The 22,224-nt window shown below is 38.9% G+C and overlaps 1 protein-coding gene across 3 annotated transcripts in view; it reads left to right on the top strand.

Moving 5' to 3' along the window:
* nek6 (NIMA-related kinase 6) overlaps positions 1-22,224 on the top strand; it is a 115,980-nt gene that overhangs the window by 86,648 nt on the left and 7,108 nt on the right. For all 3 annotated transcript variants that reach the window (XM_015367064.2, XM_069183305.1, XM_006640703.3), the window contains 2 exons: positions 6,061-6,155; positions 21,842-21,955. In XM_015367064.2, coding sequence (XP_015222550.1) covers positions 6,061-6,155; positions 21,842-21,955 — 209 coding nt within the window. The remainder of the gene's footprint in view (positions 1-6,060; positions 6,156-21,841; positions 21,956-22,224) is intronic.

Genomic DNA, 22,224 nt, shown 5'->3' with positions numbered 1-22,224 from the left:
CACTCATAGTAAACTATGGTATTTCATGGGTTGAGGTCAGTGTTGTTTGAAATCTCCCGGTACCGTATCTGTCCATTTTCTGACCGTTTTATCCAGTTTAGGGTCATGGGGGAGTCAGGGCCTATCCCAGCAAGCAGCGGGCACAGGTGGGGACCACCCTGGACAGGATGCCAGTCCATTGCAGGGCACACAGACACACTCGCAGCAGGGTCCGTTTTCCCAGAAGTCAGTTATCCTACCAGTATGTCTTTGGACAGTGGGAGGAAACCAGAGCTAACCACTAACCAACCAATGCTAACCACCGTGACTCTCAAATCTGTGCCAGCAAACTAAAAGTAAATGAGTGTTCATTAAATACATACAACAGACGCCAGTAGTTTCAGACACTAACAATGGATGCGCAATGAATTGCAAAAGTCCAAAGTGCAAAATTTAAATTGAAATACATAAAGATCAGATGCCTCAAGTTTTTTTTTTTTAAAAACATGCGAAGCTCACAAGCAGCATCATTCATATTGTTATCTCAGTGAATAAGTCACCTTTCATGTAAGCAGAGGCAGTACAGCTGTGTGGCAGAGTGAGACTGGCTTGAGTGTGCTGTGCTAATTAAAGTGGCGTTGGTGGATGGGTTTCTGCAGGTAGGTGATTCCATACTGCTGGGCTCTTGCTTCTAAGAGAAGATATGTGTTCTTCTGAAGTCTTGCAGTTGTTTGGACAGGCAGCGCTCATGTAACTGTTATCGTTGATTACATCTGACAACAGAGAAGACTGTTGTCAGGATATGTGGGAGATAAAATAGTTTTTAAAAATTAAAGCGAGCTAATTATGTATTTAAATGAAGTAAGGAGTTCCCAAACAAAGAATTAAAGGGCTTCAACAGCTGTTTCTCCTGAGCTGGTAGCGCAGGACTCGTTTGTGTCTTGATTTCGACTATAATTACGGCTTCTTGCCTGTCTTTGACTGCTCAGAGCAGATCTGACATTTTGTGGGAGACAGAGCTGGACCAGTAGTGATTTTTTTTTTTAACACTTGCATTGTCTTTTTCCCAGTTTGAAATATGTGCATTTTTCTGTGAAAGACGCTAGAGAGAACCACACGGTTGAGTGAAGGATAACAGAGGAAAGAAAGAAATCTTCATAAAAGATGGAAATTGTCCTCTCTACGTGTACAGTATGTAGGCAACCATTCTTTTAAAATTATTTTTAAAAAATGACAGCCATAAGAACTAATTCAGGCTGCCAGCAGACCCACTCTGAAAATACAAAACATTTTTTCCTGAGAATATTTTTGGCTTTATCTAGCTCTTTACAGTACTGTATGTGCTCACTTATGTCAGATAAGTCTGTGGCCCGGTGGAGATTTTAAGTCCTAAAATCACGGTACACATGATAATTGGATTTTTTTCAAACTTTTTTTTTTGTGTTTCCGGATGGGAAAATAAGAGCAGATCGCCTTGGTTTTTATTTATCTCGGCGTGTGCGTGAATCCAAAAAAATAAACGTTTCCTACAGGAATCCTCATTAACGGCAGAAAGCGGAAATATAGATTCAATTTAATGAAAGCCGGGGCAGCAAAAGGAAATTTAGACAATATCGGCTCTAACAAGCTAAAGCTGTAGTAAGAATGTTCATGTTGCCCTGGCAACAATTCTGAACTCCCACCCTTAAGGTTGCTGACCCATATATGGAGAAGAGGCCTATGCAAATATATTCACAGTGATTTTTTTTGTATGTGTTTGCTAACAACAGACTGGCATAAAAGGTCATTAGACAGTGCCACAACCAGCCTGACAGGTGTACTATAAAGCTTTGGCAGTGCGACCGCTTCAATGTCAGAAAAAGAAGCCATAATTAGAGCAAAAAACAGAATGGACGTCAAACGAATTACTAGGCAGCAGCTCATATTTGTCAGGAAGGATTGCATACAAAAAAATTAAGTGACAGTACATGGCGGGGTAATGAAAGAAAAATGAAAGATTTGCCCGTACATCGCGCACAAGATACATGCGTATGTCTAGCTCGGAGCTAAACGAGCCCCTACCACCATCGCGGAGTTGTGTGACTGCTGCTCGAGAAATTTCAGCAGTCATCCTCTCCCAACATCATGTGAACCTCCAGCGGATTTATTTTGATAGGCCCTTGTTCTGTCGCTTCCTTCCCCCTCAAAATAAACTCTTTAATTAGCCGAATCGTCGTAAAAATCGTTTCATGTGACACAGGCAAAGTGAGAATTACACCTAGTTACTATCTCAACGCAGATCATCGCCCGTCAGACAACTTATCTTTAACAGATTTAAGAGCACAGGAGTTCGAAACATAAATTGTAATGAAACATTCTTCTGTGGTTTAAACATATTAGCAGTTACCCCAAGTCTCCTGTCTGGGCCTGAGGAGCTGAACATATTTTGGTTTCTTGTGTCTTTAAATATATGGAAAGATAAATATATTATAAAGACACTTGCGAAAGAAGATAATAGTTATGTAAATGAGCAGTAAATGCTGTTAAAATTTGGGTCAGTTTCAAAATGTCAGAACTGGAATTTTATTTGAAGAGCACATCATATCTAAAATATCTTGATTAACATAGTACAATGCCAAAATAAAAGAGATGTTTTTACTTCTAAGCACAGAATTTCAGAAACCCGAGACGTGAGATATTTGAAACTTTTTTTTTTTCCTACATTGAAGTCTTTTATTGCTCATAGTGTACAGCCACATGAAACAGAAGCTATGCATGGAATGACAAAGTGTGGCTTTCATGGTTAATTGTAAATTCCAAATTAATTGAGGTTAGGTTCATCTGAATCCTGAGACGATAGAACTATCTTTTCTGTTCTGACAGCAATTTTCCCAGAGTAAAATATTATAAAGCATTCTTTTCTTTTTTAACAAACTTGCAAGTCTATAGAAACATAATTCCTTGCCACATTGTTAGCAGTAGTTATGGGTGTATCATCATAGCTGAAATTCTCATGCTTTGTTGTGGCTTGTGGCCTTGATGAATTTGTCCAGGATGTATTTTTTCATGCATTAGGGGTTTTGTACTGATAAAGAGTAATTGGTGGGAAGTACAGTAACAAAATGTAATATTTTATTAGGTTTATCAGAACCAGAGTGTACTGGTAATTAAAAAGAAAATGCGTGTACACATGAGAAAAAGAGGTTCATTTGAACGGAAAGCTAATTAAATGTCTTTTAAAAAGATAGTTTGGTTCTCTTATTCAATTTCCTTATTTTTTAGGTATTGCCAGGAAATTTAAAACAAACTAGAATTAAGTCCAATCTGTCAGTGTTTATTTACTATTAATGGTGAAATTATCCAGCACTTTTACCCTTACAAATTGAACTAAATGCCCTTATGGAGAATGTCCAAACATTGTTTGTATGTGGTTCACATATAACATCGAAACATTGCTGTAATGCTCGTCTTGTTTTCCAAAAGTATTTAAACAATAAAGAAAACAAGGATAACAAATCACATCCTGTCATTCTCAATACAGTCATCTGTTGTATAAAGTATTTTTAAAACACATATTTTTTTGTGTGCTAAAGAATAAAAAGTAAAACTAAGAGCAGTTGTGTCTTGTCTATTATGCAAGCCAAATTGGATTTTTGTACAATTGCAACTTTTTATGCCAAAAAACAAAACTAAAAAAGAATTGATGTTATGGCGCACAATTATTTTAAGTAATAATCATTAATCAGACTTTGAAACTAATAAAATGTACACTATGCGCATTGTATCAGATTAAATCTGACCTTAGTTTTACTGTATTTTAAGGAAGGTGGATAAGGTATTGAGATTCAATTTAAATTGGTATGATTCTGCTTCTGATATATTAAAGGTGTTCTCCTACAGCTTCTTCCTAAAGCAGACATCAGGAATGGAAAACACCTAAAAAAAACAATAGATCTGTATGTGTGAGCCCTGTGCATGATTAATATTGATGACATGACAACTGGATGTAAAAATGCTTAAAAGAAAGAGCTAAATTAGTGTATGCGTGTTTGAAGCATTATTTTTCAATGTCATCTCTTAGACATTGAAAAAAATTACTGCACTTAAAAATCATCTGTTTTCGACCATCTGAGGGTCTCAGCACAACAGCTTAAAATCCTTTTTATCCTGATTACAGTGGAAATTTCTACAACCTTAAAGGGTGCATTTTTTCTGTGGTTTTGTTTGTTTGCTTTGTTTCTCTTAAACATGTTGGCTACAGAAAAAAAAGAGAGGGTTTGAAATCTATTGCATTTTGATATAAACTGTCATGCTGGGGCAAATTGCTCTGCTGTCATTGCTATGTTTAGAACATTCACTTTGAACAGTGACAAATGCAGTACACTTGTCAAGTCACAGTATACTTTTCCTTAGGTCAAAATATATAACTTTAATTCTTAGGTGAGGTTTGGGGGGAAAAAACAGGTATTTAGGTCAGTAGTTGAACTGAAATGTCTATTTTATTATTTGTTAAAATTCATTGGTTTTCTGTAGACTGTTAATTTTCCATCAACCATTAATTGACAAAAAGTTTATATTTCAATCTGTGTGGTCAAATTAGTGCTCAAATGCAAGTCCATAATGAATTTCTGAGGTCTGTTGAAAATAAAAGTATTTTTAAATGCCATCTTATGCAGTGCGATTCACTTGACGATGGAAGATGGAATAGAAACGTTTATGTGTGAAGAGGGAAAGATGTGTAAATCTGGATTGATATGATCTAATTCCAGAGATTTACTGGAGGCCGTTTGTCAGGAATCCAATGTCTTGGTTTTTGAAAGCTACCAATCAAAACGGAAAGTATAAAAAGCATTTAATTTAGTACTGAAGGGAAAAAGATTGCGGCTAAATATTTCAGTGTTTTTTTTTTCCTGTAACTCTTAAGGCGAACAAAGTATCTGAGGGTTGTTTGGCAGACAGTTCCAAACCCAGGCCCTTATTTTTTATCTTCTTCATTATCTGTCCAACAATACCTCTGCTGTTCATTGACTCAAATAAATACCGTACTACCTTTACGGGCTCTTCACATGATAATGCCAATTGTAACGTTTTTGATTAATAGCCTCTGATTATCCTGTTCTTGTCATATTGACTGAGGTAATGCATTGGCAAGCTCATGCTGATTAAATTGGAAGTCCAGAGCAGTTTGGTGGAGCAAGCTCATTATAGGCAATCTATCTGTAATGCTGGACAGGTCGGAAAAGAAATCAGTCTTGTCAGTCTTTTATCAGGAGCTTTTTAAAAAAAAAAAATTAATATATCTGTTCTGAAAAGCAGAGTCTCTGTAGTCGTTTTTGTTTGCTAAAAAGCTTACAATAATTACTTCTAAACGGCCTTGGTCATAAACAGCTAGGAAATAGAATTTCGTCAGCCAGCCTCTCCACATACTTACTCAATAAACTGAACGGCCCGATGCACAGAACTGAAACAACGCGTGGGGCGCACTCAACCGTTATCGTCAACCCCTGTCACTCCCTTTCGATAGAGGTCCCTTTCTCTTTATTATTCGAGACGACAATTTTAAATTGCCCAAAGTCTACCATTCGGCCGCGTGGTAGCACAAAGGTAGACACGCTGCAACTTTCTGTCTCACTTCTCTTGTTGTTGGTGGGCTTTTTTTTTCCGCCATCCCTCTCCTCAGCCTCTCCCATGCTCTGACCCTGAAATTCACAGTTCCAGAACTGCCGGGGAATCTCACACCCAAGGCGACAGAGCAACGGTGACACGGCCCGTTCTGTCACATTTCCAAAGCGTTTGCTGATCGAGAAACTTTCGGAGCCCACTGGCAAATGAGAGAAAGCACTTGATCTGCACAGAATACGACTTATTTTGCAACCAGTAAGCACACAGATAAAAAATGACAGTGTTTGTTGTTGCCGTCTCTTTTTTGTTGTGCTTGTATACAGTACTTCCTATACGTGTAGTTTGAGTACAAATAAACGGAATATGCTTTAAGTGGCATTAGTGGTTTCGTGAGCTCGTACATGAAATGTCCTAAAATATATAGTTAACAAAACACTTTTACATAGTGATTCAACTAAACAAAAGGTCTCTCTTTTTTAGTGGGGACACCCTACTACATGTCTCCAGAGAGAATCCATGAAAACGGATATAACTTCAAATCGGACATATGGTCTTTGGGATGCTTGCTATACGAGGTAAGAGGACCCTGAATAAATCTTTTCTTATGGTGTTGTAAAATGTGTGTATGTGGGTTGTTTTTTTTTACCTGTGGCAACATGTAATAGGAATGTGAGAGCTGTAGTTAACTTCTCTTCAGTGTAGGTCCGGGTTTGATTAAGTGGTTGTTTATTTTGTTCTGGTCATTAAAGGGGCATTGCAAATGTCTGTAAATATGTGCAATTACATGACATATTCTGAGCTTCTCATGTCTGCCTCTCATTGTATAATGAGTGTTGGTAACTTTCCATCTTTCACTTCTGCAGGACGGTATGTGCAGAACCTATATTAAATGAGCAGCTACTCAGATTTACTCGCGGCCTTAAAGTTGAACAAATGCAGAAACCAGCCATGCATGGCTTTGCTCCCCTTAATGGATAAATCATTCAAAAAACCGATTTGTTCTGCTTTTGAATTCTGTTTTCTATGTGGTAGCATTGAAAAGTCAGGAAACGTCAAGCAGAACTAGGCTGTGGGACAGAACGGCAAGGTTTGTCTTTCTTCACTGAAAAATAGATTCTGCAACATCCTCGAAGAGAAAGTTGCCTGTTCCAATATAAAGTGCTGCAGACAGTGAAGAGAGCATTGTCTAACTGTAATGGCCGCCAAGTGTATTCTCCTTTAATTTAGGAAGGTATGTAACTGTTGAGGGTTTGAGCTTGCTGATGAATAAACTTGCAGTCCTTGCGTAATAAATGACATTTGTCTGTCTGAATGCAATTGCTGCTTTCTTTTGATTGCTGTAAAAGGCTTAGAAAGAACACATTAACAAAGGATTGGTTGTTCTCTGAACTCTGCCCTGTACAGTTGACTGATTCCTTTCGATAAATCTGTTACAGATATTTATAGGAATGGTGCTTCATCAGTGTGATGGCAGTCAGATACAGTACATCCTTCATATATTAGGGATTTTGTACAACTAAGAAACATTTGTGTTCATGAATCATGTCAGGTCAGGTCAGGGTATACTGAATTTAAAACCTTTCAGGTTTACATGTAACTACAGTATGTATTTATTGAAAGCTGCATATCTATTTCCCATATAACATAGTCCTAAGTACATATATCAGGTTACATACATACCCTTCCCATTTGTAGAATTTCCTAGTAGAAATAGAATGTTTGGGGATTCTATCACACTTAGACATCAATGCCCATAGTAGCTTGCAAAAGTGGAGGCAATAAATTATTCAGGGATACAGTTATATTGCTGAATGTGGGGAAAACAAGAAGAAAGAAGAATGTTGTTCTTCCCTTGGCCCGTCTTCATATAGTGTTTCCAAACCTTTGAACGGTACTGTATATAAATTATATAAGTGCTTCAGGGTGTGAGATGACAAGGAAGATATTTCAAGATTATTCAATACCCTTTACCTTGTGCCTCACAATTAAAGACCAACATGTTCAGAATCAATTTTACAGAGAGCAGACTACACCCTCAGGTCTTAAACTACCGATGCACACAAGGTACTTTAAATTTCCAACTAAATATCCAACGTAGGTTTTTAAGACACATATTTTATTTTCCTTAAGAGTGTGACAAATATCACAAGGAAGGGAAAACAGGTCGGGTCATAATCCACACTTCTTCTCCCCACAAGCGGATGTGCTTGAAAAAACTGTATGACGAATGGGGCCTTAGATGTTTGAGGATTGTTTAAAGATTGAAGGAATTTCAGATTGAAGTAAATCAAAGTAGAACCACAAGGATAGGGCTGTCTCTCTGTGGCAGCCTGACTTCACTTCTCACTGGGAGTGTTTTCCCTACAAAATACAATGCAATTTATAATCACCATTGTAGTCAATATTATAATCCTTCCTTATTAGAGCTCACTAATAATTTCAGTTAGCTCAGCCTGATGTTTTTAATATCTCACTGCAATTTTGTCTACACTCCTACACCACACTCCTTTTTTAACGTTTAAATGGCCATTTGAGGCTCTGCAGCAGGTTCATTTTTGAAGATTTTGGGACAGTGAGTTTTTTCTTCTGCTGTTTTTAGGTTCTACAGTTGGGAGTTACAAATGTATATTTTGAACAGATATTTTGGTGACGGGTTAATGCCAAGTTTCTCCCCCCTAAAACTGCATCTAGCGAAGTCCTTTGTTTTGAATTTGTTTTAGTTGTCCCGCAGAATTGTTTTTCCCAAGATATGCATTTGCAGTAGGTGAAATTAAAGACGGAAGTCAAGTTGGACAATTTTGCATTGGACAATGCGAGCAAACCAGACCAGAGAAGCGAGTATTGATAGTTCTTCTGCATTCAGAAAGACTTCTAAAAGGAAATTCTGCATTCAGTGGGCTAAGGACTGGTTTGTAGTTGGTACTGTAGGTAATTTGTGCCACAGTGGCTCATCAGGCCAGAGCCAGAGTGGTCTCCATGGCGTTGAGCAAACAGAGAGTACAGTATGTCACTCACCCCTCCCCACCGGATGGGATGCGAGTCTGAGGAGCCTACTCCCAGGAAACGATGGTGCCCATTCATACAGTTGGGCGGACTAGAGCAACTCACTCAAGGTACACCAGAAGTGTCTGCAGCCCCACACTAAGTATAGAGGGAAATATAATGAATGATTACATTTTTATTTAATGCCACCTGGTCTATAAGGAAAAAAGTGAAGCAGTATTGAAAGTTTTAAAAAAATGAAATTTGATTTGCTTGTTTCCAGGTGTTATTTTTCCCTCTGCTACTTGAAGTTTTCTTTCTCCAGGAACGAAAGAAGCAACTTTTTATCTTGAGGGATGTGCTGTGGATGTCGTCCCTGTCAGTGTTTGAAGTTATGGGTGAATTGCCAGGCAGGGGCTGTCTTTACTTTGAGAGCTCCCTGACACACGCATTCGCAGTTAGAGATGGCTGCAGCATGTTGTGCTCGCAGCAAGGAGAATTGGATTGCCAGTCAGCTGTTTCTTCTCAACCCAAACTCCCATCCTTAGTAACTAAATAACAATTTAATTCTGTTAACAGAGAGCTTTTAGTGTATCGGTGCACTCAGCTCAACTCTGTGAATTGGTTCTGATTTATGTGTTGACAGGGTATGAAAGCTCCTTCTGTTTTCTGTTTAAGGAAGAAATATTACTGCTGGGAGCTAAATAAAAAATCAATGAGAAAGAGCCTCGCTGGTGTCCAAGTGTTAAAGCTCTGCTTGAGTTTAACAACCTTTTTACTCACTGTTGGCTGAGGCAGGGGAAATAGGCATTGATTTTTTTTCGTTATTTGAATAAATACCTGCCCAGTATATGTAACAGTTTTCCACTGTAAGGAAACACCATCAACTTTTCCTGTTTCTGTAGGCAGTTTCTACCTTATACAAGCAGCACCATTAATTTTTCAAGCCAGTCCGTCAGCACTGATATGTGCTCTTGTTTTATTAACAGCCATCACTTCAGATAAATAATGGAGGATATTTTGTTTTTCCCAGCTGTTAGTATTTTAACCCACAGCAGGTAGACACAGAGAAAAATCACCTATAGGTTGTGTTTTGACCTTACAATGTGCTAAAACTGTTATATTCATGTCACAGAATGAGAAGGAGGTTGTGAATGCACACCAAATGTTACCTTGAGATAAGTGGGTTTTGAGAAGATGAATGAAAAGAAGCAATCTTTGAAAATAATTTAGATCTCAATATTGATGCATGACTGTCCTCACGTAGACAGTATGAATGATGAAGGCATAAAAAAGGTTTGCGCAATGTTTGAATTACAGTACGAGGCATCAAATTTAAAATAAAAGAAGCAATTTTAAAAGTACAGAATGTGTACAGTACCCAGACTATATTAAGAATGCTGCACACCGTCTTGGTGGCTAAGCTGAAAAGGATATTCCTGGTCTGTAAATGTTCAAATGAACAAATAAATCAATCGTTGGACTGAAGGTTATTGAAGGAGGTGGGGTCTACTTTGACAGATTAAATGAATTGGTTTGAACAGAAGCGATCACATGGGATTTGATCCAGATCTGCAGAATTCTGAAATGTATTGACAAAGTCAGCCCAAAAAGACTGAGACCCCAATGTCAGTCTCAGCATAGAAACAACAGTTAGGATGCTTAAAATGTGAAAATTAGGTGCAAGCACATTCCAGACTGGGAATAAGAGACACTTCTTTGTATTGATAGTTTGTCCGAAACAAACAGCCACATTTGCCTAGAGCGATCTACGGTAGCTATGTTGTTGAATCCTAAATGCAAATCTCTTAGTAAAAATCAGCCAAATCAGTAAGCTATTAACAACTAAACACTACATAGTGGTCCAGACGGCACCCAACAAACTCCTTGTTTATTATTTGAAGATTTTTTTAAATCGTAAAAAAAATTGACTGTTTAAAGTGATCAATTCTCATTATAAATTCAGTTTCAGCTTATTTTCACTGTTCAGAAATTAAATTATGCTAATAAATATTGCTAACGAATCTGTGGATTCTTTCAATTGTGCATTTGGGCTCCTTAGTGCTACATACAGTACTCTCTTGCAGGTGTGCAATGCGTCAGTAACATATAAAGATAAGAAAGATATGAAATGGTTCTAAAATTCAGACTGCTGGAGATAAAGGGTGAATAGCTCAGATACAACATAATAAGTTCTGCTTAACTCCTACTACCCCATCTGTCGTTTTTTTTTCCAAAGTACATATCCCGGACTAGCGTTTATAAAGGTGCTGAGCGGTACTGATGTTCACACTCAGAGCACCCCATGAACTGACTTTGCAGGAAGTACAGTTCCTGTGAATCCAAAGAGTGCAGCCTTGTCCTTTAATATTGCTCAGAGGCATTTGTATCTCCTCCAGAAAGTAGGATGTTGTTTAGTTTATAGCTGAGGCACAAGACTGGAGCCAGGATTACTGAGTAGGTGAGAAAAGTCACAAATGGCATGTTACGTGTTAAAGTTGCCATCTGTCAGCGGTAGTTTCCAGTGGCATGCCGTGCTAAACTGGCACGTCTCCTAAGAAGTCAGGTGAACGCCGAGTTGAAAATCTTAGGTGGCTGATACCCCTGTTCACTCCACTCTGACTAGCACTCAGCTCAACCAAGGTGTGAACCTTGAGTTTGTATTGGAATTGTGGAATTCATGAAGAGAGTTACAAAGCAGGGGAAGCCATTTGACCCATCTAGGCTGTTTTGTAGTTAGTAGCTAATTCATCTGACAATCTCATCCTGCTATTTTGTTAAAGAAGCTGGGGTTATGGCTTTATCAACGTGACTGGGTAGTGAACTCCTTTGCAGTGCCTTCTGTTTCTGGCTTTAAAAGCACTTCCATGTGGCTTCCACTTGTGTTCTTTTTCATGATTATTTCATTAAGGAGTCCACTGACTTGACTGACATTCTCAGTGCCTTTGAGGACTTTGGATACTTGTGTCAGGTCCCCTTGAAGGTCTTCAATGTTCAAGACTAAAAATGTTCAATTCCTTCAGGCTGTCAGTGTAGGACATTCCAGACATACAGTATGTCCCAGGACATAAATTCCAGAATATAGGTGTTTGCCCAGTCTCCAGGTTTATCTAAATCTTTTTAAATTTAATTTTCTGCTTCTACATTGTTTCCTAATCTCATTTACATTTCATTTCCTAAAATGTCTGGTTTAATAACAATGCCAGAACTTAAGCCATATTGATATAAATTATAGAGGAGCAGTGGTCCTGGTATAGATCCTTTGGTACTCTACTAATGGGCAGTAATTGTACTTGGGATCAGTTTTGTCGATTTGGGGTCTTTAATAGAGGCACCCTGGAAGCTGCTGAATGGATCCTGCAGGGGTGCAGGTTTAACTGGTGATGTTGAGATGTTGAGTAGCGTTTCTTGGATGGTTTTTGGTTGGAATTTTTATCCTTTTACCACCTGGGACCAGTTTGTCTCCGTACATTTCTTGGTGATGCTTCTCAGGTAATCATAGTACCTGAATATTATATGTCCATATACAATATCTTCAACAACCTCTGGGTGCTCTGTGAATGCCTTTATTTCCATCTCCAGTGTATTAACTGTTTCCTGCCGGATGTCTGCCACAAATAGTCTGGATGGCATCCTCATACAAGATTCAACTCGCTAGATTCAACACCATTTTCTTTTTGAAGTATTGAATGAATTGAATGTGCAGAGCGGAAACATCCATTTTTGTTGTTTGGAGGTGGAAAATTCAAAGTTTTAAATAGCCATCTTATTGCTGTAAGTTAAGTGTAACATTCTTGGTGTGAGAGATTTGTATTTTTGTCCTGCCCATCGTGCCCATTAGAAAAGGCAAGCTGCCATTCTGAGTGGTCAGTTTTGGAACATAATCCTCAGACACATGCAGTTAAATAATTTATTCAAATTTATGTTCCTCAGCCATGTGTTGTCCATTGCTATAGAGGTCTCATTTGTAAGGGGTCCCTATGAGGAAAAAAATAACACAGTTGTGAATAGGAGAGAGAACCAAAACATATGTTAAAAACTAAAATCATGAGCCCTTGCGATCAGTGACAAAAATAAACTTGCAGCCCTTTATCTCTTCATGAATGTGGACTGGAAGATAAGCACTGGCAAAGCATTTTCATCAGTTTCCAGATTTCATCTTTAAAGCCAAAGAACAACAGACTGTTCAATTCTGACATCCAGTTTATTTGCAAGTTGTTCCATGTGTTTGGGACCTGCAATGCAGAAGATCGTTTTTCCTGCATGTGATCAAATGCTTGGAACCCCCAGACGAACAGAATGGCGAGTGCTGCGTCATTCTATCAGCCTACTCGGACAGAATTGAATCTTCACGAATTTCTAAGCAACCTGTAGCACACTGACAGCAGAGGTTTATTTACAATGCATGCCCTCCCATGTTTACTCATAACCCTGATGGAATTCGGACAAATCATGCCACAGAGATTTGTAGATGGTATAACCTGACTTGTTTTGAAAACAAAATTTAAATGTTGTAAACGTAATAGCATTGCACAAATCAAGGCCATGTTATAATTAAAGTCCTGAAAGCGGTGTTATAGTAGTGATCTCCAGACCAAGCATACATGCAAAGTGTGTGTATGTGTACTAAAACAAACTGTAATAGTTTGTGAGGGATTCTCATTTTCCTCCGTGTGAAATAGCAGTTTTTCTTTTTTTTACTATAAATTTTGCATGACTGCATTTATTCGGAATGCTGAAGGACAGCAGCAACTGTGTAGCTGATTTTGTTGATGTGTCTGGGGTTAGAAAACTCCAAAAAGCCTAATAACACTAATTAAAAAAATTGCATGTTGCTATGAAAGCACAATCAGTCCCTTCACTTAACTACACATTAGTGGAGAACAAAGTCTCATGTATAATGACAGCCTCTCCAAGAGGCTCACACTACTGCAGCAGCAGACCATAAATATTAATTGAAGAATAATACAATTAGACATAAAACATATATGCCTGCTGAGCAGGCACAGATGCCAGATAGCATTAAAACTAAGAGTATCCTGAGATAGAAATCAATCTGATGTTAGCTTTTGTTTCATGCAATCATTTGCAGATATTAACAGTTTCCATAGGCAAAACCATTATTTTTAAGTTTAAAATCTTATAAAATCAATTGCAGTAAATTTTGCACTATGGCATAAACTCTGTTAAGCAGACATTGTACCATGTTTCTTATTATTTTGTACATGTTGAAATCCATAAACATAAAGATGAAATATGTCTGTCAGATCAAAGGAGTGGTGATTATTCAAATGTGCGTTGAGTTTGGAAAAATCAGTATTTAATTTTTGTTTAATGCCTACAAATGGTATTGTGCTTATTGTTTGGTGTGGGTTATGAAACCAAGATTTACGTGTTTCTACAGAAACATAAGCAGTTAGTGGTGGGGATCCCACAGTGTTATTGGCTGTTTTAGTAAATTTGTTTGCGAGGAGAATGAACGTTGAAGCATTTTGTTCTTTATTTTTGTTGAACCAAATCAGAACTTCAGCTTTGTATGAGAGAGCCAATTTGCTGAGCCAGTGTTGTGACCTTGGCCAGTAAATACTGCAACAGCAAAGGGCAGAGTTTGTGGCACAGGAAAGAACTGAACTATTGAAAGAGTAATCTCTCTTAAAGCTTGTCATGTCAACAGATGGTCTTCCATTGTAAGCTGTTGCCTAGTGGTACACTTCCTGTTTTAGGACCTCATGGACAGAACTGCTCAGATCAGAGCCCGCAACCGATCAGCCCTTCTTTTCTCTGGTCAGTAGCAACTTAGGTGCAGTGAGCTCATGCCAGCATCAAAATTGACTGTGCCTGATTCCAGGAGTTCACCTGCCTTTTTACAGTCTCCATGAGCCAGGCGGTATACTAAAACAATCACTGACCAAAATATTAGGAAATACCAGCCAAAAAAATAGCTTTTCACAGTGCCAGGCAATGGGTGTTTGGCTACAAGATGAGAAAGACTTGCAGCACCTTCCCTGTCCAGGAATGTTCTGGAGAATCCATTGGATTGTGCAATTCACATAACCTCGTCACAACTTCAGCTGATGGCGATTCTTCTAGAAGAATGGAATGGGATTGGGATGCAAATATTTAAAAGCCTTTAGAAATCCATGGCTTGCTCAGTTTAATCTGTACTTGCACTGGTCCTATACAGCTTGTTCTAAAATCCTGGCCTCTAAAGGTATATGTTGCTGTTATTTTTGATATGCTAAAAACATATGTTGTTAACTGTTTCATTTTTGTTGTAGTAGCATACAGCCTTGTCTTAGGTTTTTAAACCAATTTGCCATCATTGTAACTGTAAGGAGTTACGATGTAGACAAGTAAAGGTTTTTTTTTATCCACATTGTCATCACAAATTGTTATTTGATTTAAAAAGATATGGCAAAAAGCTTGACTTCTGGCATCCTTGAAAGACGAACGAAAACTTTTCCAGACATCACAAACAACTAAAACCTCCCTGAAATGTGTAATTCTGCTATTTATCCACAAGACTCTGTAAAACAATAGTGTGACTTACAAAATAATTCTGCTCTTGTTCTTCCGGCTTCAGGGTTTAATCTACAGTGTCTCCCACAGATGCATTTTATTCGCTCAACTACAACATATTAAAGAGAAGGCAAGGCACACACCAATTAGATCTCTGCAGTCATGTGCACAAAGCATATACAACCAAAGCTTTACCGCATGTTAATAAGTGAATTTTAGTCACAAACATTTTGATATATACAATCAAGAATGCATATTCATTTTCCAAAAACTCTTGAGGTGAAATACAAGCACAGAAAGCCTTTTCTTAGTCGTTACACAATGCAGAGAAAACGATTGAACTTAGAATAAAAGCGAAGATTCAAAGCATTTTTTTTTCCTCTTTGAGCATTAAAACCATGTTTTTAAGGAGACATCCAAGTGCAGAAAAGAGTTTGCCATAAAAAAAAAAAAACACCAATTGAATTTGGTAGCATATGCTTGAAACCACATCAGGCTAGCTTCCAGCATTTCACATTGCAGGAACACATGTATAATTCCCCAATCTCTCCTGCATCTGAACTCACGATGGCTGTAATATGAAGCACATTTTGGCAAATGCTGTTTCTCTCCTTTTCTAAGGACCGTTTGTCTGCTTTCCATGCCTGTTTAAGTGATGGCAAAGTGTAATTGTGAATGCCACAATAAAGCTACATTCAGTAATTACAAATGAAAATGGAATGCCTCAGGCTGTAAGTCTCTGTAAAAGACCAGGGTTCTTGACTATGCTAATTAGATAACAAAAAGCTTTCTTGGTGCTGAGGGTCATTTTCCTACTCTCGGTGCTCGGATCGAAGAGCAGACAGAGTGCTCCTTGTGGGGAGTGAGGACAAGGGGGCTCAGAAACTTGCTGGCAGAATAGTTTTAAATATGATTAACCTTTATTGTGTTTTAAGGGTGCTGCCGCACGGATGTGTGGGTGGAGGGATCTGCTCGTGGCGCAAGTAAGAAATGAATCGAAACGCGGTCCAGAATAAGGAAGGGATGTGAAACAGAAGACGAGGAGCACAGATTGCGCTGTGGGAACTTTACAGTACGGGAGCGCAATCATTGGGGTCACATCTGTACTAAATATAAAATCAAATTAGGGTATTTGTTTTATCCAGGTTTATTTGTTAGACTCAGTGAGGTAAGTGCAGTGTTGAAAATCTGTCTCTTTGGCACGTGATGAATGTGATGGTGAGCTGATTCTGAGTGACAGCTTATAATACCACCCCTTATCCTGTCTTTGATAGACAGGGCAGCACTGTGAATCTGCACTTTGTATTCACACTTGTTCTTAGTAGCCCTCTCTAGACTATCTTATACTATCTTCTTACTGTGTGAAGCATGAGAATAGTCACAGACACAAACTCCGAGCTTCTTTTATTTATTAATACAGTAATTCACTTCTCAGAGTGTCTTGGAATAGGGTTTTTAAACTCATGGTTCCTATCACAACTTCGGAATACCTCAACCCCCGACTCCGCAGTCTGGTTTGAAGCAGAAGCCGAAACTCTGTTTTTGATCGTGTTAGTCGAGTAGATTCGGTTCTTGGATCATGCAGACCATTCTTCCGATCTTGATGTCTCTTTCCAAAGCAGTGTCAGTCCAGGTTTGAAGTTTACGTTGGTCTGAATTGATGTATCACACAGAAGGAGTGTTGAAGAATCTGACTGAAATCACCTGGAGGTGTATCATACACTTTTTAAGTATTCTTAGATATCAGTCACTATATGCACTTAGTCAATCAATCAAATCATTAATTTATTATGGAATTAGGTCTAATTAAAATTCTTTTATTTTGAAGTTTCATATCAGTGGGTTTTTTTCTTTAGTGTGTATCAGCACTGGGAAACAATCCCTTACAAATTGTAAGTATTCTAAGTGATTATTCATTCATATTTAATAGATTGAAAACAAGATTATTTTGGAAGCCACCATGCCCCTGTTCATGAGGAATTATGGCTGGAATAGTTGGTCTTATATCAATTTCTTAGTTTGTTTAAGAATCCAATAAAATTACTAATTTATTCCTTTATTATCAGGTTAGATATATTAAGTTAGAATATTTGGTTTTCTCTCAAGCAAATGAAGTGGTCTAGTGTTTCTTATAGGTTACAAAAGCACCTAGAATGCTTCAATAGAGTACACAGATGCTCTTACAGTTTTGCCAGATAGATTCTAATCCTGCCATGAATTCCACACCTTTTTTTCAGTCCTCTCATGTGAAAGCTCAGGGCATTGCAATGCACAGAAATGCCAAGGCTTAACTAGGAATTTCTCACATTTCAGTCACGAGTGGCAGAAAGTGTTCGTTATGATGCAGCAATACTCGAAGTAGAAAGAATCTGAAGAAGAATATTAAGCCACTCAACTGGAGTAAGGGAAAAATAGATATCTGCCTGGAAGCTCTTGGAGTTTTAAGCACACAGGTCACATTCAATTTCAGCCAGGCATTATTATTTTAAATTTGACTCTTACAGCCTTTAGTGCTTCCAGCTGACTAAAGGAGCAGTTAAAGGTGTTATCCTAAGACTTTAGCATACCATAATCCATATAGTCTTCTATAGAGTGCTTCTCTTTTCAGTCAGAAAAAGAACTTTAAGCTCTGAGGATTTGATCAAAGAAAAGGGATTATTGTCCCTCGTGATATCCTTTGGAACTTTGGGGCACAAATTAAACATTTTCCACTAAATCTTTTGTGAATTAGGAAATAAAACAGCAGGTTTTAGGTAAATTGTCCTATTTTCTCTTGTAGAAACTCCATTGCACATATTTTGACTAAAATTTGTTGTCCCACTCTGTTGTTGTTGTCTACATAACTGTGGTTAAAGTTGGTTTATATATACGATCTCTACATATGCGATTAATATTAATATAACTGTAAAGCATTTGGACATTTAGAGCTCTTTTTTAGAAACATACATCTACAGTCGTATTGACAGTTAAACCTTCTTCCAGAGCTTCTGTCAGCTGCAGTTTGTTGTTTTCCTTCTGATAAGGGGGGATGAGTTTACTTGCTCCTGGATGTTAATAAGTTAATTAAAAAGCAAAAATGTTGTAAGTGTTGCAGGAGTGAGAGAAATCATTGCTACAGTACCAAGAGCTCAGGGTAACTCGAGATCTGTTGTATAACTAGGAATGTGGCTTTAGCACAAAGGAACTCGGGGCCTTGGAAGCAATCAGATGCTACCTATGGCCAGGGATAAATCACACCTCCAAGCCACCTGCCAGCTGTTAAATGTCTACTTAGTATTTGATGGTGGCTTTCTGTTTGTTAAAGGGACCCCTTCTGCTGTTCAAGGGAAATGAAGTAATAGGTTTCTAATTGATGACTGGTAGGTGGTCTGGCGTTTGGGTTGGCATGTGTTCTCAATGCATTATCAGCGATTTCACAGATTCTAACTGTCGCTAATCCAGAGCTTACCTTAATGGTCATCTTGGCCTACAGTAGGATTAACATAATCACAGTTGGAGAAACTACCTTATAAAAACCTGGATTCCAGTTTCGGAAGCATAAGACATTAGCTCTGACCTGGGATGGGTGCCCGGTGCCCAGAGGTATACTTCCTGAATTATCAGGTGCGTTTCCAGGTTCTTATCAGCAGTGGGCTGTTAAAATGAGAAGTAAATTGACACAATTGTCCGTTTCTTGACCTTTCACCAGGTATTCCATGACACGGCAGGAAAAAGAGAGCTTGTGCTGTGATTGAAGCGCAGTGGAACCAGGGCAAGATGGGGTGGGGTTTGTGTGTGTGTGGAAGGGGGGGGGTCTTGTTATAATAGGACAGTGAGGTGGCAGTGGCTGTCATCTGCAAGACAGACCACCCTTGGCTGGCGCTCGCCGCCCCTGCTAATGAGCCCAGGCTGCATCCTGGGGTGAAAGGTCGGAACAATTATCAAACATTCCCCTTATTAAAAAAAAGACACGTCGTTGGGGGACTTCGACTTCGCGCGCAGCCACAGCCGGAAGACGGGAGAACGCGGGGCGAGAAATGGGAGAGGAAATGAGAAGAAAATCTCGGTTGCTACAGCTTTCGGGAGGAGTTTTGAACAGCCCCTGCGGGGTGGGGGGGAAAAAGGGAGATAATATCAACAATTATCCAATGCGGATTCATTAGAATGAGGTATTATTCCATGATTTGGTGCTGGATATGATAGTAAGCCGGAGTGACAAGAAACACTTGAATCGCATTATGGATTAATAAGCAGCTGGGGCACTCTGGGGGCTACATGCTGCGATGACATGCTTGTCGCTTACTGAGCTCCATCGCGCTGCACAAGCCGCCTTTTGAAGACAATCCCCATTAGCGCTATTGGTTCCTTAGTATGTAAATGAAGCATTTTGGTTTTGCCGTTATTTCGAGAGACAGTAGGAAGAGAGACAGCCTCCGGGCTCTTTTGACATTGTCAAAAGAATACACTGCATGCATTTAAAAAAAAAAAAAAAAGAGATAGAATTCCCACCAATATACCGAGCTCGTGTTTCAGATTCTTTGTCACATTCTGCTTTATTGTGCGGGACACAAATCATTTTCCTCAGAAAGCTGCGAAAAACAATCAGATTTTTTTTTTTTTTTAATCCAGGTCTGCACCTCGTTTTGAAAAGAAAACTCGGCGGAGTTTTTGTTTCTGCGTACTGTCTTAAATTGTGAAGTGGACATCTTCATGATGGGAATATGCTTTCCTATTCTGTCTGCCCACGTACGAATATCTGCCCCCCTTGTAAAAAGATGCGGTTTTGTTCACAAAGTATTAAACTTCGGTTTTCTTATCCATTCTACATTGATCGTTGCCTTTAAAAAACTTAACTGAGACTTGAATCTTTAAAAGTCTGCAGTCAATCACAAACCTGAGACAACATCAAACTGCTACATTATTTCCTATGTAGTTGCCAATGAATTTGTCAGGCGCAGGTGTTATTCTCATATTTCTCTGCTTAAAGCAGTCTGACTTCAGCAGATCTCATTTAAAGCATTGCTACATGAAGCTTTCCCCTTTGTAGATTAAAGGGGATGATAGTCTTATGTCCTGTGATAGTTTTGGTAGATTAAGTTTAAGACATATTTCATCACCTAGGCTTTAAATTAATTAGGATTCTAGTTGAAGTAACACATTACAGGTGCTGATCAAAGTTCTGGTGGAAAATGTGATGAATATTTTCACTGGTTTGAGGTTAAAATCAAATTCTCAGAAAACCCATCTTCTGTTCAGGATTAATGTAGTAGTTCCTTGAATATAGACTGAAATCTTTTTGGGGATCTCCATTGCCTGTATAGTACAAAAAACACAGTGCTTTCTGTGTGAACATCTACACAGGAGAGTGAAAAAAAGAAAAAGAACATCTTTTAGCATAATGGGTTGCATGTAAAATACCTCAACTGAAAAGCCACATTGAGCCACCACCAAACTCCTGTGTCCTTTAAGAGGAATGGTATCATTAATACTGGTTGACGTTCATTTGTAAGGCAGTGTTAGCAAATGAGAAGAGTATGTGTCAGTTATACTACCTGTCCGGGTGAGATGTGATATTAAGAGCCGTATCACCCAGCAATTCACAACTGGTAGCCCGATGGATCTCAGCAGGTGTGAGCCTGGTCAGTACCTGGATGGGAGACCTCCTGGGAAAAACTAAGGTTACTGCTGGAAGAGGTGTCACTGGGACCAGTAAGGGGTGCTCACCCTGCAGTCTGTATGGGTCCTAATGCTCCAGTATAGTGATGGGGACACTATAAAAGGCACTGTCCTTCAGCTGAGATATAAAACCGAGGTCCTGACTCTCTGTGGCCATTAAAAATCCCAGGGCATTTCTTGAATTGTAGGGGTGTTACCCTGGCATCCTGGCCAAATTTCCCATTAGCCTTTACTAATCATGTCCTCCAAATAATCTCCATCTCTGAATTGGCTTCATCACTCTGCTCTCCTCCCCACTGAGAGCTGATGTGTGGTGAGCGTTCTGGCACACTAACTCAGAAGAGAATCAGAACAACAGAATACAGAAGACACTTTACACAAAAGTCTTTGGTTTTCTAAAAGTGGCTGTGCCCTCTTTTGATGTAGATTTGGTAGGATCATTCTAGAAGTGGCAGGGTGAATTAAACGCTTGCAAACAGATGACCTTGCAATTTTTGCAATGTTATCCAATCGTCTATTAAGGAGGGGGGAATTTAGTGGTAATGGCCAATTCTGTCCTAGGAATCCTAGGAACACAAGGGTTTTAACAAATGCAACTGGACTTTCTTTACCAGAAAAACCATCTGATGCTTGAACTGAACATTTCTTACAACAATTATAAAGTATTCTTGTTGCTTTTCAAGTTGCTTTACATCTGCAGAGATGCCATAGGAATGATGAAGCCCACACAACAGCTTTGACGTTGAAGGGAATTGCTCTCACATTTTCTGACGCCTACCATATTTTATTCAACAAAGCCTATTTAATATCCAACAAAGATGATGTGTTTCCATATTCCATATCTTAACTTTTCTTTTCCAAAGCCTCCAGATCCATTCGAGGTATGTTTATATCTGTCTGCTATTAAATATTTGATGTTCAAAGCTAAACTAGCTGTGCTCTTTCGGCTCTCCTTTAGATAAAAAACAACAACAGGATGTTCACTGAAGTCAGTGCTTTGGCCTGCTTTTTTCAATTCCTGAAGTGCTTCTCATTAGCAAGTAGTGAAAATCGGTTCCCTAATAACACTGGTTACCAAGACTCATCTATTTTCTTCTCCCTGCAGATGGCTGCCCTTCAAAGCCCTTTCTACGGTGACAAAATGAACTTGTTGTCTCTGTGCCAAAAAATTGAGCAGTGCGATTACCCTCCACTCCCACCTGAGCACTACTCTGATAAGGTAAGTGCTGCACGCGAGTGGAAAGAAGTTAACCGAGCGGATCAAGCTTTCTAGGCCAGTGGTTCAGGAAAGATGGCGTTACAGGGGTGCTACTAGCGAGCCCTGCACGATGCCAGGTGTATGTCACAAGCACGGTTCTGAATTTCGTTCCACTTCAGCGGAGCAAGAGATGGCCCAAGTCTTTCAAATCTTTCCAGAGTCTCACAGAGGCGAATAACACCATCTTTGCCTCCAGTAATGTGTGAAAAAACCTCTGGTGTTGTTCAGCA

Source organism: Lepisosteus oculatus, chromosome 24 (assembly GCF_040954835.1).
Source record: "Lepisosteus oculatus isolate fLepOcu1 chromosome 24, fLepOcu1.hap2, whole genome shotgun sequence".
NCBI classification, from domain to species: domain Eukaryota; kingdom Metazoa; phylum Chordata; class Actinopteri; order Semionotiformes; family Lepisosteidae; genus Lepisosteus; species Lepisosteus oculatus.
This window is presented reverse-complemented; position numbering and strand designations above follow the sequence as displayed.